General features: G+C 39.2%; 1 protein-coding gene across 1 annotated transcript in view; it reads right to left on the reverse strand.

Moving 5' to 3' along the window:
* plch1 (phospholipase C, eta 1) overlaps nt 1-15,059 on the reverse strand; it is a 56,968-nt gene extending 41,909 nt beyond the window's left edge. The window contains exons 1-4 of the mRNA XM_080458996.1: nt 14,453-15,059; nt 7,107-7,253; nt 3,192-3,435; nt 2,197-2,326 (exon numbers count right to left, since the gene is read on the reverse strand). Coding sequence (XP_080315122.1) covers nt 2,197-2,326; nt 3,192-3,435; nt 7,107-7,253; nt 14,453-14,639 — 708 coding nt within the window. The 5' untranslated portion in view covers nt 14,640-15,059. The remainder of the gene's footprint in view (nt 1-2,196; nt 2,327-3,191; nt 3,436-7,106; nt 7,254-14,452) is intronic.
* Nucleotides 15,060-16,251: the final 1,192 nt, after the last annotated feature.

Genomic DNA, 16,251 nt, shown 5'->3' on the forward strand with positions numbered 1-16,251 from the left:
GTTGAAATAAATGTGATTTTGTTCAATTTTAAGCCACTTTGCAACAAACATGAGCATAAATTTAACATGTAATGGTGCATCTTTAGAAGAGGTGTTGTTGGAGGTCTTATCCTCCAACAACACCTCGGGATTGAAATGTTCAATTCAGATTTTAATGTGACCAATACGGGCTCGATGATATCTTCTTTAATATATTGACCTTAGTTCATTTAAAGATGACATTAGCTTCGTCCTCAGCAGTATTTCCATCTTACGTTGACATTTATTTGTTGAATTTTTTAAGGCATTTCCCTGTTTTCTCCTCACGGCTGTAAAATGGGTCTTTCACTTCTGGAAACTTTCCTGGTAAGTTTCCAGACACACCAACACAACATAAGCTCTTTAAAATACATTTTTTTACAGATAGGTTTATTGGTGTACATGTGCTCAACAAGGGCAACAAACATGCACTGCTCAACATACTTACAGGAACTCTTTTTATTATGTTTTAAATTATACTACCTAATGTGTTTGGTATGGTCGGATGAGACAGGAGACGCAGGGCTTGTTCACAAAGACAAAAAAATTAAAAAATGTAACTATATAAAGAAGATTTATATTTTGCTTTGTTATCATTGAAGTCTTCCCAATTAAAAAATATCAGTCAATCATTCAAAATGTATTGATTAAGCCCTTTACAACACTCAAGGTGACCAAAGTGCTTTCCAGACAGTAAATGAGAAAGAAAGGAATTAAAACAGAACAAGAGTAAAATCACACACTATATCAACAATAGAGTAAAATCAAATCAAATTAAATTAAATACAATAAAATTTAAATAAAGTAAAATAAGATCAAATAAAAAAATCGAATTTAATTTATTTAATTAATAATTCTAAGTTCTGTAGAAACAAAATTATGATTATATGGGAGTATATCTTTTTACTGTTTACTCTTCTTTTCAGTAAGCCATTTCTCTCATCCAATTAAATGTTCTGCAGTCATTTAAAAAATGAGCTGCATTTGAAAGTGTAATGACTTTTCTTTCTTTCCTCTTTTTTATGTTGGCCAGTGCAACATTTTTTTAAATGACCGTGCCGATTTCCTCCTTTGTGATGACTCCAAAGTATTTATATAGTTATATATAATATATAGTGTATTGTTGAGTCCTTACTTTTACCAGGAGCACACGTGCTTCTTCAGATTTAAAAATCACTCATAATCGATGATCACACTGAGCAATTAAAACACAAATAAAACTATCAACATTTTTAATCAGCATAATTTTCCCATTAAGACAGCTGTGCACTGTCAATCACCATTAGTGGAGCAGACTAAATTTGGTGAACGATTGAAAAAGTTTAAGTGACATTTCTAACACATTATTGTTCCACGGCAGTCTCCCACGTTAGAAAAGCCGGCAGAAACAAGCGGTGACGGTCTGTGGATTTGTGACATTACTCAGTGTGACTGCTGTTTTAAAAAATTTAAGTCATCCTCGACTTTTATCCTTTTCATCTAAAAGTGTCTCTCTCTCTGTCACAAACGAACGTACAAAGTATTTCTTGCACATTCATTCGAGTCGCACACAAGCATCAGAATATAAAATGCAGAAGCTGACGTCAGTGATCTGAAGCAATGTGACGCCTTAAACAGAAAACTAAAATTACTTCCCCACAATAACATACTTTTTTGCCTTCGGAGCAAAATTTTACACAAATGTATATCCAGACGTGTTTGATAAGTTAAATGTAATGAAGAATGTTACAATAAAATTCCTTAAGCATGAACTTCAGTGGAAAGGAATGGATCACTTTAGTAATGAATAAATCATGTGTCAAGTGAATAATTTTCCATGAAAAACATCGTGTTTTTTCACATTGAGTTTAGTCTCTTGGAGAAGTGCAGTGAGAAGATAAGTTTAATAACCTTGCTTTACATTTGAGTCAAACGTGCCAGAAATCCAGGTATTTTTTTCAAAGATCTCTATGACCTTGAGTTTTTCCATCAGTGATTTCATTCACATATTCTTTGTCAAATTTGAAGGAATGGAATAAATTTAAGATCTAAGTGGCCTTGCCCTTAAACCTGAATGAAAGAGCAGGCACCCAATAATACCTTCCCGCTGGAGTCTGTGTAGTTTATGTTTTGATGTCTTCCATTAGCAAAGCACACTCTTCATCTGTCTGAAGTAAAAGTCAAAGTTCGTTTCCTGACCTGAAACATCTGCTTGACCTTCCTGCGAGGCAGATTGACGTTCAGCTTGTGAAGAAGCTGGTAGATCTCGTCGATGTTCAGAAGACCGTCTCCGTTCTTGTCGGCCTCCTCAAACGTCTGCTTCATCCACGTTACGCACACATTAAGGAAAGTTTAGAGCTCGAGGAGTCAAACTTGTAACTCTTTGGCCAAAACTGACCATCAGAGGGTCCAGAGGGATGTCAAGCACATTTCAGTTGAGGGGCCATATACAACTCAATTTCACCTTGAGTGGACCAGACCGGTAAAATAGTTCAATAATAACCTTTGAATTTAAAGTTTAAAGTTTTGCTTTGTTGTGTCAGAGTATATGAGATGAAAATGTCTACATCTTCACACACACACACACACACACGCACGCACGCACGCGCACGCACGCACGCACGCACGCACGCACGCACGCACGCACACACACACACGCACACACACAAAATAAAACTATTACCAATTAAATTTAAACCTCCTGGTGCGAAATACGGTGAAATGTCCCAAAAATATTAGACCTTTACCTGTTGCATTATGCATGTTTTTACAAACTCACCCTGACAGCATTGACCCAGTGACATTGCACTTTATTGTATTTATTCTATTCACCCATTTTTAGCTCTATTTATTATTGTGTGAATGTTCTTTTCCTGGTTTATGATTGTGACTGCTTTTTATCTATGTAAGGTTTTATTGTGTTTTATTGTGGTTTCTTTTTCTCTATTGTTGACCTTATCTTCATTATTTATTGGTGAATAGTTGACCATTGTCTTGTCTGTCTTGTTTCACTCGACCAATTATCTTCTTGTCTGGTTAATTGTGTGTCATTTGTTATGACGTGCCAAAAGCATCACAAAAATCTGTAAAACAAGTCCTAATAATAATAGTAAAATCATTTTTGTCCTTTCTGGGAAGTTTTTTTTAGTGTTTAAGTGTGTGATTTGTGTGTGGCTCTTTGTTTTAAAGGATATTGGTCATGCGTACGCTGCCGCTTGGCCAGCGAGTCCTCGTCGCTGATCCCGGCCATCAGGTAGCGCAGACCAGTTATCCAGGTTCGGGCTTCTTCTGCGTTGGATGTGACCAGGTCGAGGGACTCCATGTGGTTCCCGTGGTACACCGTGAAACAGCAGGCGGGGTTGAAGCTGCCGTCTGCGTGGCGGTGGAAGATGTCTGATTGACCGCCCTCCGTCACCTTGTACAGCGAATCAATGGTGACTGACAGAATGAGGACAGGGGATTGAAGGAAAAAGGGTGATAATTAATAAGAGAAAGTGTAAAAATAGACTTGGAGGAGTCATTTATAATTAATGTAGCAAGATAACACTGTCTCCCAATTACGATGACAATGTGATGTGCATTGGGATGACTAAAGCACCATGTACGTTGTTTTATTGAAAGGAAAGCCCTTCGAGATGTAACATCTCATTTCCATAGTAGGGCTTATATATATGAGACACTGGAATCAAACAACAATACACAAACATTAAATAATTGTCGCCATAGCTTGCTCAACCAATCACACGGCCGCCACGGCCTCCAACTCCACAAAACAGGAGATGAAATCAATAGCAGCTGACTACAGCCAAAGGCAGGATGCACCCTGGACAGGTCTCCAGTCCATCACAGGACAAACACACAGTGACAGACAATCACACACTCACATTCACACCTCGGGGCAATTGAGAGGTTTTTTGAGTAATCCTGGAGAAAGAGGAACGCAATCACAGGGAGAACATCTAAAAACCCAACAAAAAACTACTTCATAATCAGAAGGGGAGAAAAGGCAGACACTTGCTTTTAGAGAAAGAGATTAAAAACCTGCAGAAAAGAGATTAAATTTCAGATTGAATTTTTTTCCAAAAGCAGAAATAAGTAAACTATCTTTGACCTTCATTGATTTTTAAATGGGATACGTTCACTGTTTTGACAGTAAGTATATGATTGTATGAATATGTATAAATTGACTGACGAAAGCCTAATTTGTATAGCCTTTTGATTGGGTAATAAATACTCAAATGAGTATAGCTCTGCTCTTAAAAATGACTAATTAATAAAACCAGAGATGGATAACTTTAAAAACTTTGAGGAACAAATACATTTCATACACACTACTAAAAGCACAAATCATGATAGAGAGAGAGAGAAAGAGAGAGAGAGAGAGAGAGTGAGAGAGAGAGAGAGAGAGAGAGAGAGAGAGAGAGAGAGAGAGAGAGAGAGAGAGAGATTTTCTCCCTTCATTAAGGGTAAGCACGTCCCATAGGCTTCAGGGAGAATTGTGATCTAATGGGATTTGAGTATAAACTCAGCCGTCTTTGATTTCATGTCTTTGTTAGAGAAGAGCACGAGCCTGCTGAGCGCCGTGAGCTGTTATCAATCCACACATATGCTACGTCACTTCAACTCACTGTGAGATACTTGAAAATAATGTTCACCGCATCTTGTTTAATTAAAACAGTTAATTAATGAACCACCAATGCATCGTGTCTTTTGTTGCTCGCAATGGCGTTTCCTCTGTTTCGTACAAAAACAAAAAAAACAATGCGTTTAATTAATTGGTCCATTAAAGCATTCACAATGTGATTATTTCTATTGGCATTAAATGGCATATTAGGGATCCCGAAAATATTTGCTTGCAATCCATTCTTGCCCCATTACAGTCAGTCCTCACATCCCCTTACATAATCTGATCCCTGCAATACTGTCATGATTGAAACTAACAATATGGCAGCCTTGTTTTGATCCTGCCATGACAAACAGCGCGCACACACACACGCACGCACGCACGCACGCACGCACACACACACACACACACACACACACACACACACGCATGCACGCACGCACACACGCACGCACGCACACACAGATTCAGAGAAAGAGCTGGGCAGCTGTTGTGTGTTTCGCTCGCTCATGTCAATGAAGAGGATCTAAGAGGCTTATCTAATGCTCACAGTCCACACACACGCATAAAGAAACACACACACACACACACACACACACACACACACACACACACACACACACACACACACACACACACACACACACACACACACACACACACACACACACACACACACACACACACACACACACACACACACAAACACACACAAACACACACAGGCAAACACACCGTTTGTCATACACATGTAAAGACAGGTCCATAAAAAGACTGTATGCATCTGTGGGATGGTACTTAAAACTAGAAAATAACAACAGAGATTTGAGGGGGCATGAAAAATATAATGTTAATCCCTTCAGAGCCAGAGAACAACAGGATTGTTGACATGACTCAAAGAGAAAAATAGCAGAGTGTGTTCAATCATGATACATTCAATAAAAAACATAAGCAGTATTTTAAAATTACGTAAGGTAAAGTAATAAGTCGACTCTATGGTTATAAGGGTCCTGCTTATATACTCTCGGACAGTTAACCACTGAGCTGTGGAAAAAGAATCATCAGACACTTACTGGAGCGTTCCCACCCTAGACCAGATTATTAAATCATAGCAAGGCAAGTGAACTGGATTTAAGTTATGTTTGACTTCTTGGTTAATAACAGAGTCTTTCACATGAGATTTGAAACATCAAGTATTCATTTATTGCTGTAAGATACTTGGATACACACCAAACTAGATGACAGTAAACCTTTGCAACAACATTCTGAACCTGTTCAACCTGTGCTCGATTCTAATTTATACAATTTTCATATTTATACATTTACATTACCATTACTGTCAACCTTTCTCTCATTGGACCAAGATCAACACCTTAGAAGGAAAAGGTTTTTTTTTGTTTGTTATTGGTTTGTGTTCCTGGTATTGAATCAAACAACATCATTCAATTACATTCACAAGTTTGCCTTTTCAAAAATGACCGTCATTAGTTCAAGCAGCTTATATTGATCCATCGTTTCTCTGTTGCAGTGGCCTCTAATGGACAGACACATTTAAAAAGGACTTCAGGGTCAGCAAAACATTAACCCTAAAATGTATAATTCATGTTTGTTTTATATTCAAACTAAAATGATGCAATCTATTGCTCAGTGTTTTGAAACTATGACAACAATGTTAAAGCCGAATCCACTGAAGGTTTACAGGTATAACAAAGATACTCTATTTAAACTGCACGCTATAGAATAGAATAGAATAGAATAGAATAGAATAGAATAGAATAGAATAGTTATTCATCCCAGAGGGATAAATAACGAAAAAAAATTGTTTTTGTGTTGTTGGCTGCTGATGGTGTAAATTAGCTCAGCCTTGAGCACAGGTACAGAATATACAGAATTATCCCTTAAATGTGCATTAAATGTTGTTTTTATTAATGAAAAAATCATATAATCAGCAGATTGAGGGAAAACAGTTGTGTTGTATTCTTAAAAACGTATTTAATGACGGGAAAATCTACCAACTTGCACAAGATTACTTTACAAACAAGTTTGCACCATGAGATGATGTATTGAGTCACTAAAAGACACAGCAGAATAAATATTTGTGAAACATGGTTGCCTATGCCAGGCCAGCTGACAGCTTTGCTGGGAAACAGTACGAGATATCTTAGATTCTCTGGGCACTCTCTACCCTAGTCCCGGGACCACAGACCCATATGCCCCCTATCGGTGGGCGTGGTCTACTTATTAAGTATAATTTACCCATTTGAGCCAATCTAGAACACTGGAACCACCAACCAAGAAGAATTAAATGGATAAAAACTAAAAACATCCAAAGGAGAGATGGGAGCTAATATGACTCAGCACCGCCATCAAAACGGGCAAGACTGCGAGATATCCAGGGGCAAAATAAGGACGACGTGTGATTGAGTTATTTTTGACTCTGTGTATGTCCAGATGTTTGTGTTCGCTTGCAAGCATCCATACTCACTCTTGGCCTTCTCACTCTTGCGTGAGGGCTTCCAGCGGATGCAGGAGCGATGCTCATCCAGGTAGAAGAGCCTCACCAGCCCTTTGGATCCGGCCTTCAGCTTCACCATCTGTGTCCCGGACTGCATTACACTCATGCATCGCTCCACTGCGGATGAAAAAATACACGCACAAAAGCACTCGGGTCAGCGGAGCACAATGTCATAGCACAAGAGAAACAGGTGTACGGCTTCGTTTGTATCTTCTCAGGAAGAGGAAAGGTAAAGGGTTGCTCAGTTAGCAGCTCAGTCAGCAGAGGATGTGGGTCAGAGTCCAAACAGCAACAGAGATGTTACTGTGTGAACGGACAGGGCCGCCTTTCTGTTACCCACTGACCTGGTCCTTAGAGCAACTCAGAGAAGGAAGAAAAAAAGACATCCCATAGAGGGAGAGTCATCATCAGAGCCTGCAGGGTGTCTGCAAAAAAAAAATAGAAAAGAGTCCCAACATTGCACTGAAGCAGGTGGACGCTACTGCAGTATGTTTCTGCAGATAATTTAAGCTTTATGTGTCCAGTCCATCAATCTTCTAAAGTGATTTATCCAAACTGGAGTGACAAAGTGTTGGAGAGCCTTCCAGCTGGCTCTGGGCGAAGCCAGGGCACAAGCATACACATTGAAATTAGTAAAATGCCTCAATCAGAGGACATCATTTCACGTATTTTACAACTGGTATCATTAATGAAAGGGGCTTTTTGTTGAGATTACACTTATTATTATTTAAATTTTTCAACATGTTTGGGGTTTCAAGTTGTACATAATACACAAAAACAAAGGGAAAACTTTGGAGCTGTCAAAAATAATCTTGCATTGAAACTTTATGATGCTGTTATTTTATTGGTCAGTATCAAAATGAGCTGTTTCTGGTCCCTGGATTTGTTTGATACATCACAGGGAGAGAGACAACCACATGCACTCACATTCACACCTACAGTTGATTCAGAGCCAATAATTAAGCCCAAAAGCACATTTAGATGAAAAGTGTGGATGAAACTAGAGTACCTGGAAAAGAAATGCAGTAAAGAAGACAGACAAATGGATGAAAGGGCAGGTAAACATTCGGTACAAACTTCTATCCTTTTGTCTTGTGTTGTTTTACACTGGAATGGAGTGGAGTAAATTTGAGTGAAATTACCGCTTTGTAGAAGAAGTGTTGGGCTGCTGGCTGTTTTAAATACTGTGGCATTTAAAAATGTCTCTGCCAATCAGCCTCAAAAGAGCATACCCACAGACTGATTGCAAACCTGAGCTTTTGACTCAGAGCAACGGCTGATGGCAGTTAACCGCCTGCCCCTGCAGCACATTGTTGCACCACAGTATGTAAATGTATGTTTCACTTGCAGGGAGAAAAAAACCCTGAAATTCTGGCTGCTTTCTATAGGAAAAGCTTCAGTTAAAACACTTTGAATGAACAGAAGTAAAGGGGGAGGGAAAAATAATGATAGTGTTATGAACATGAGAAGAGAGGATCTGATTTGATGGAAGTGACTTCATCTGAAAAGGATGAAAGACAAAACTTGAGACTTTTTACTTTGCTTGACAACTGGTGGCAGAGATACAGACAGCAAAGAGCAGAGAGACGGGAGATTTCACTCCTCATTAGTGAAATGGATGCATGCATGTCTCTATCTCTACGAGTGCAAGGAAAAGTGTATGTGTGGCTTTTCTTTATGCATTGTAAGAGGTTTATATTAAAATAAGCCAGTAAAAGCATATGGCCTGTATATCACAGCAAATAAAGCAAAACAAATAATACACAGATAAACAAGTTAAGCACGCTAATAAGACTCTCTTTCCCCACAAGCATTATTCATCTTGTACGCCCATGATATTCAAGTGCTGGAGCTGATCCCAGCTGACAACAGGCAAAAGACAAGGTCCATCACAAGGAGCCCAAAGAAGCAAAAGAGCCACATGTGGCTCCAGGGCCGCAGGTTGCAGATATACTCTGGTTTGTCCAAAAGGACAATGAACTACAAAAAGAAATATGAATTGCTGGTTGTTGTATTTTTTATTATTTTATCTCAAGTTAAAACTGTAATGAGGAATATGTCATTTTCTATTATTCTTCTTGGTGGCTCCTCAAAATCCTGTTATTTCCATATAAAAAAAGACACCCCCCCCACAAGTGAAAACAGCAATTGTTTGCCATCATTTGGCTGATTACCCATTTGGTAAGCACAATGGAGAAAGATACACTACAGCAATTTCTGACACCGATATGATGTAAAAACTGAACCACACTGTCAGTTTAACAGCTTTCTCGCTTCAGCTCTAATGAGTTCCGATAGTTTCTGAAGGCCACTTCAGTCAGTATGAACGTCAACAAGGGAGCGGGATGTCAAGTCTTGAAGGCCGAAGGACAGCATAAAGAAAGTGAGAGGGAGTGTACACGTTTGTATGCAGACAATAAATAGAGGATCTTATGCAAGTAATCAATTGTCAAGAGTCAAATACATGCTTCCTAAAAGAAGATAAGCTTGTAATTTCATACGAGGGACACAAGTTGACGAATTCAAATTTATATTTGGATTTTAACCTTTTTAAAGTTTATCCTGTAAAATCTGCACACATCAAAGTGAGCTCTACTTTTGTGATAAAGCCAGACAAACCTGAAATATACAAATCGATTGAGGAGCCATTTAAGCATTATATTAGACACAAACACACAATTCAATTTTAGCACACTTGTGTCAGTTATGTGGGTTAACTACTTTTTGTTGCCCTCCTTGAGGAAAACGATTCCTCTTCCTTTAATCCATCCCATCATAGTTAACCCTAACAGCACCTATTGAAAGCGGCAGGCCAGTTACTCACCAGAACCCACACTGATAACCTGTCATTTCATTCTCCTTTATTATGCTGTTTTTAATCCATTTAATTAATGGCTTTGCTTTAATGCATTCCCTTATTTTATTTGTTTGTGAAGCACTGTGAATGGCCTTTTGTCTGAATGGTGCTCTATAAATAAATACATTTGCCTTGCCTTGCCTGTGAACCTATGAACCCAAGCCCACGTCTCCAACCTTTAGACCACTCTCCCCTTACACAACACATTCCCCTACCACTTACCCTGATACTGTCAACAAGCAAGACTCTCTGCATGTATGGTTGTGCATAATGTATAAAGTGTACTACATGAATGCAAACAAAAGGAGTGCATGGCTTATCATGTTTTTATTGTTGTTGCTCTCAAGTGTTTAAAGTATATTAGAGCAATATAAAAGGTAAAATAGAGTTTGTATATTACATTTCTGTATAGTTTATCTTATCTTTAGCCCTTAAACCTCACTTTCAAATTTTAAATCCCCACAAATCATTTAGTTCCTCAAACAGTAGGTCAACTCTGAGATGAGATCTGTTGGACCCTACAAGGTCAGTGAAACAAGTTGTTCCACACACACATCGATTATCCATGCCTTTCAGGGACGTCTGCAGTAATTTACACTCATTTTCAGCCAACTTAACTACAACTGTCATTTCACTAACATTTGATAACCTTAACCTAACCCTCACCTGAAACAAATTTTAAAACATGGATTCATCTAAAAATATGAGGACTTTTCTCATGAGGAGCCAATATTTATCTTCAAAAGTCTCCATGATGTATCTGGAAGGATTTATTTCCCCACAACATTAATAAATACATGTCCATACGCAATAATGTCTGAGCCAAACAGCAATTTAATTGTATTGTAATTGCATGTGGTGAACTCTTTATTAGGAATAATGCTTTATTTCAATTGCACACAACAGATCAAAGGTGCTTTAACAACATGAAACAAAGGATTTAATGTACAATGAGTGTTTATTTACAGTTTATTTAGGGGTAAAAAGTCCATATAATTGGATATTTTGATATTCACCTATTGTGGTGGCTAAATATTGAATGAAAAAAGTTGTGTCCATCATGAAGTCGCTGGATTATCGCAAAAGCATCGACACAGGATTTACAATATTCTGGTTTAATCAAGTGACAAGAGTCATGTCTAAACACCATAAGAAAAACCTTTACACTTTTTTTACTGTACTTCCTCTAGCCAAAATATATTGTTAAAATGGAAAATACAACTATGAAAATAATGTACATGTTGTTCTCTGTATGGATTAAAAAGCCTGTCTAAAATTTACAAATAATACTAGTCTGTTACCGCTCATTGAAAAAAAACAATCTAAAGCTGTTGGACCAGTGAAATGTTTCTTCACACACACACACACACACACACACACACACACACACACACACACACACACACACACACACACACACACACACACACACACACACACACACACAACCTCCCAACCTGTTGCAGTGTTGGACAAGTGAATGAAATTGGAGCTAAATGCTATTTTTAGTCATACCCAGCTTTTCATTGGTAATGGCGGGGAAAAAAGTCTATTTTCAAGTGGCGTATATCTGTCAAGATTAAGTTTCGTTCCAGATTAATGGACTGCAAAGGTCACCTCTTACAAAATGCCACAGTCTCATTGCTTGAATTCATACTAAGTACAGCAGATTATTGATGTGGACATCTGATATGACAGATCAGCGAATCAAAGTACATAAATCTAGTGTAAAACTAAAAACAGTTCTTGGTCTTACAAATTCAAAGCAGTGCTTGATAAAAAATACAACACATCAATACGGTTATGCTTTAGAGGATTAATAGAACTTTTTACCCCACAGTTGCATCTTTATGAATCCATTTAATATAAAATGTTTTGATTCCAACTGCCATTCACACAATATAATCAACTTCAGTGTCATGTCAATGTCCCAAGACAATGGTTTTATTGCACCCTCTCTAAGTCAGTGTGATGTAAATGTATTAAATTAATCATTTATATGTATTGAAATCTACTTCATATGTAGATTTTCCTTATATGAATCCATCGCACATATGAGATATTTGATCATTTATCACATTGTATGAATTGACATCAACTCTGCTCATAATGCAGGAGCCATCACTTTAAAGTGGTGGAAGAGCCCTTTTTGAACTGTGGAAAATAACAAGACACTGAAGACACCGACAATGTCGGGGAAAAGAATTAATCATGAAATAAAATAGGGCGTCTTGCATTATTTATGTCTGAAATCCAGCGCTTCATTAGCAGTGGCATGCAGGACACTGCCACATGTGGGTTTTCTGAAGCACTGATTGCATGCGCAACTTCTGCGCATGTGAATTGGCATTTTTCACCGTTTCAAGCTGTGAAATCAATGAGTCAGGCGAGGGAAACTTTCACAAACATCCCTCCAGCCTTTAGATATAGAACTTAATAAATCAGGCCCAAAGCGAATAAATGCTATTCACCATCACAGGAAAGTGTATGATCCATCGAGCTGCTATGCCCTCAGTGTATAAACATCTAAAAGTGTTTTTCAGCAAAAAAAAAAAAAACTGAGAAAAAAGGTTGGAAAAATAACCCAAAAGGGACTTTTTTTTTTTAATCAATACAACTCAGCTGTGCAGAAAGAGAGAACCGACATGTACTGATTTAAATTAATTACCAGTTTTTGTTGAAACAAAATCTAAAACGAACCTGTTTTCTTCCACATTTCTGACGCATTTTCACTACCTTCCCTTCCATCCCTGTTGTTTTTGACCTTTTCCCCTCTTCATCAGCATGATGAGCACCGTGAGGAGCCAAACTTTGAACCTTATTGGACTGGATACTGAAACGTGAGAAGTGGAGGAGCGAAAGAGTTAATATCTGCTCAGGAGCGAAGCGTCGGCTCATAACCACAAAATGACAAGTGATGTAAGAAACGCTCAACGGTCATCAACCTCAACACCTTGACATTTATCTCTTCCCTTCAAGCACTGAGCATGAGCACATAAAAATCTACCATCCAGTGCAAATTTGCAATTTGTGGATGTACCCAGCAGACATATCAGAGAAATGGAAGCCGGTGTCTTTTGAACCACAGCTGGCATTAATGTGCACGTTAGCCCAGATGGCAGCCTTTTTGGCTTTTGTGCCCGCAGCTTTGTGCGTCCTCACACTGACAAGAAGGGATTTAAAATGACAGCCAAACATGGCAGGTCCACCCCGTCATGAAAACTATGATTTGATAGTTAGATGTGTATCTTTTAACGTCCAACCCTACAAATTTCTCTTTGTGTTTATGTGCATGCATGGAAAATGAACTAATGTTAAAAAAATAAATGAATTAAAAAAACCAGCTCATCAGCTCTGTCGGTGCAGACAGAGATGCAGATCAAAGCTTTGTCTTGCCAAAGAGGCCATGGCAATTCAAACATATTTTAATGGGGTGGGTGATGAAGACGCCTTTTTGATTACCTGATGAACAAAGCCTTTTCCTCTGATCCACACGATGAGCCAAGCACAAAGCTCCCAGCATCTGACAAACTATTATCAACAACAGCAGGTTTCATTCGTCAAGTTTAATCCAAACTGTCATGTTTAATCTCAATATGCCGCCACACTCAGCCTTCCCTTCAGTCCAATATACATCCAGGCAAATATTTGATATTCTGAAGATTTGGTCTGAAGGTGGGATGGACAAGACGCCAACGATTTATCATAATTTATTCATAACTACAAAAATTCATATTCACCAGCATCTGCCTGGTTCTTCATGCACTATTCATGTGACACAAGGTGCCACAACCTGACATCCCAGCCATTTTGACCACTAATGAAACACAACACACAACAATTAAACCCCCAAAAAATCTTAAAGTCAGTTTAGAGGAGGATTGCATTATGGTTTGTTTTGTTTTTTTGCTTGTTTTTTGCCTTAGTGATCTGTTTTGCTTGTTAGCTCTGATGACCTGAAGGTTTATCTTGTGGATGCAAATCAGCTGTCGTTGACCGACCGTCCATGGGACAAACTGAATGACATTTGCACCGAATCAGAGACAAACTACACAAATAGCAACGCACACAAAGTGGTTAAATCTCGCCTTGTGCGAAATGAACAACTGCTCATTAAGACGAGCCTTCAACAGGTTCAAAGTTACGGCAGCAGAAAGTGAACCGTCCGATCGTCTTGGGGATATTCTGATACATAAACATAAGCCGCTGCTCCAGTCCTGTGCTATGAATAGCACCAGCGCAGAACATCTTATATATACGATGTGTTTGTCTACATGCGCAGATTAAAAAACAGCCTGTGAAGAAGCATAAACATGAAGACAAGATGCTTTTTCATTAAATGCACAGTAATTTTATGGAGGCAAGGTCAAAGACTCAGAAAAGAAAATGTTTACTCACATTTGTAAGACACACACATTGCGTTGCTTTTATTGACACACACTCAATAAACACAACTTACCATATTGCGATAGCCTGCATTTCTGTGGAACAGCCAATGTGCCACCAATGTGGTATATGTTGCGCGCCAGGAGGGTTGCTACGGTTAAGGCAGCAGACTTTTCGGCAGAACTATAAATAAAGCTTGAATGCAGTTTGTGAGGAGATAAAGAAGTGGGAGCAAAAAACGAGGAACAGATTCCATCCATTTCTTTGCCAGAAAATCAGACACCAGCAGGGAATCTACCTCTGATCCGTCCCAGTGTGCAAAGCACTCGACTGCACCTGTAGCTGAAACCCCCGCCAAAATAAAACGAAAGATAGAGAGAAGAGACCCTTGAGCTTTTCCTCACATCGGGCTTGACGGACACTCCAGTGCAACTCCTGACAGCGTGCCTCCAACACTACAAACAACGGGAAAGCGCATCAAAACTCCCGCTGCTCATCTTCCTCTGTGCTGTGCTCTGGTCTGTGCCAGCACCTTCATCTGACAGCCTCATCTTCTCTCTGGAAACACACACATGTCCACCTTTCTTTCGGTCACCCCCGCCCCCATACGCCCCATCCTCATCCAGCTCTCACTGATGTTCACCGGACATCTGCAGCTGGGTCAATACGGCAGCCAACTCACCATCCCCGACACGCAGATTTTAGACTCTATTGTATTGTAGTTTGTGCAGTGATTATGAAGAGCCGGGGAGGAGGATAGTGCAGCAGATGTGTGTCTCCGTCAGCTGGGTTCATTAAGGTCAACCAGTTGGAAGCAGGGATGAAAGCGATGACATAACATTCATGAAAATGCACCACAAAAAGTATGATTTAATGGACTGACATGCTGTGTGTGTGTGTGTGTGTGTGTGTGTGTGTGTGTGTGTGTGTGTGTGTGTGTGTGTGTGTGTGTGTGTGTGTGTGTGTGTGTGTGTGTGTGTGTGTGTGTGTGTGTGTGTGTGTGTGTTGCGTGCGTGCGTGCGTGCGTGCGTGCGTGCGTGCGTGCGTGCGTGCGTGCGTGCGTGCGTGCGTGCGTGTGTGTGTTGTAGGGAAAAGTCAGAGACAGCACATCTGTCCATCTTTCATTAAAATGCGCTTACTATTTCATACAAGCTTTCCCCTCCCGGGGGGAAAAGTCTTCTTTGCATAAGTTTCAAGTCCGGAATTTCTATTTCTTTTAACAAGGCAATCAGGAAAAACCCCACCTGTCAGAAAAACGAAGGATGTCCTTGGATGCTGTTTGCTTTTGCTTATCTGATGTTTGCATCATTATAATGAAGGAGCAGGACGATAATAAATAAAGGGCAAATTTAGCAAAGCTTGGATATGCCTATTTAGTGTTTCTTTGCTCTTTCGTCTAAAATGGAGCATTTATTCACCCCGAAATTGAGATGTTACACTGCAGCTCTTGACCCAGAACCCCTCTCAAGGCACAAGTACTTTCAGCTGTTCAAAATGGCTGCACTCACTGTCCCAAACAATTAGGTTTAGGACACTTGAGGAAATAACTGCACTCAAACGCCCCCAAAAAAGCCCACTTGGACGTGTTGCTGTTCAGAGATAAATGCTCATACCAGCCATTGACATCTTCAAAAATATATTAAACCTTGCTCAAACCTTGCTTACTTTGACCTTTCTGTTTTTATCGATAGCCGTTATTTTCTATATTGAAAAGAATTTGAACTATTCTATATCGGGGTAATGGAAATGCATTATAAACCATGCAAATGGTGGAGCAAACGGTAAATGGACTGTGCATATGACCACTTCCGCTGTCTCAACGCTGTGCGATCAATCACATTCACACACCACTAGAGAAGGCAGCCATTTAAT

Source organism: Lipophrys pholis (assembly GCF_963383615.2).
Source record: "Lipophrys pholis genome assembly, chromosome: 3".
Lineage (NCBI taxonomy): Eukaryota > Metazoa > Chordata > Actinopteri > Blenniiformes > Blenniidae > Lipophrys > Lipophrys pholis.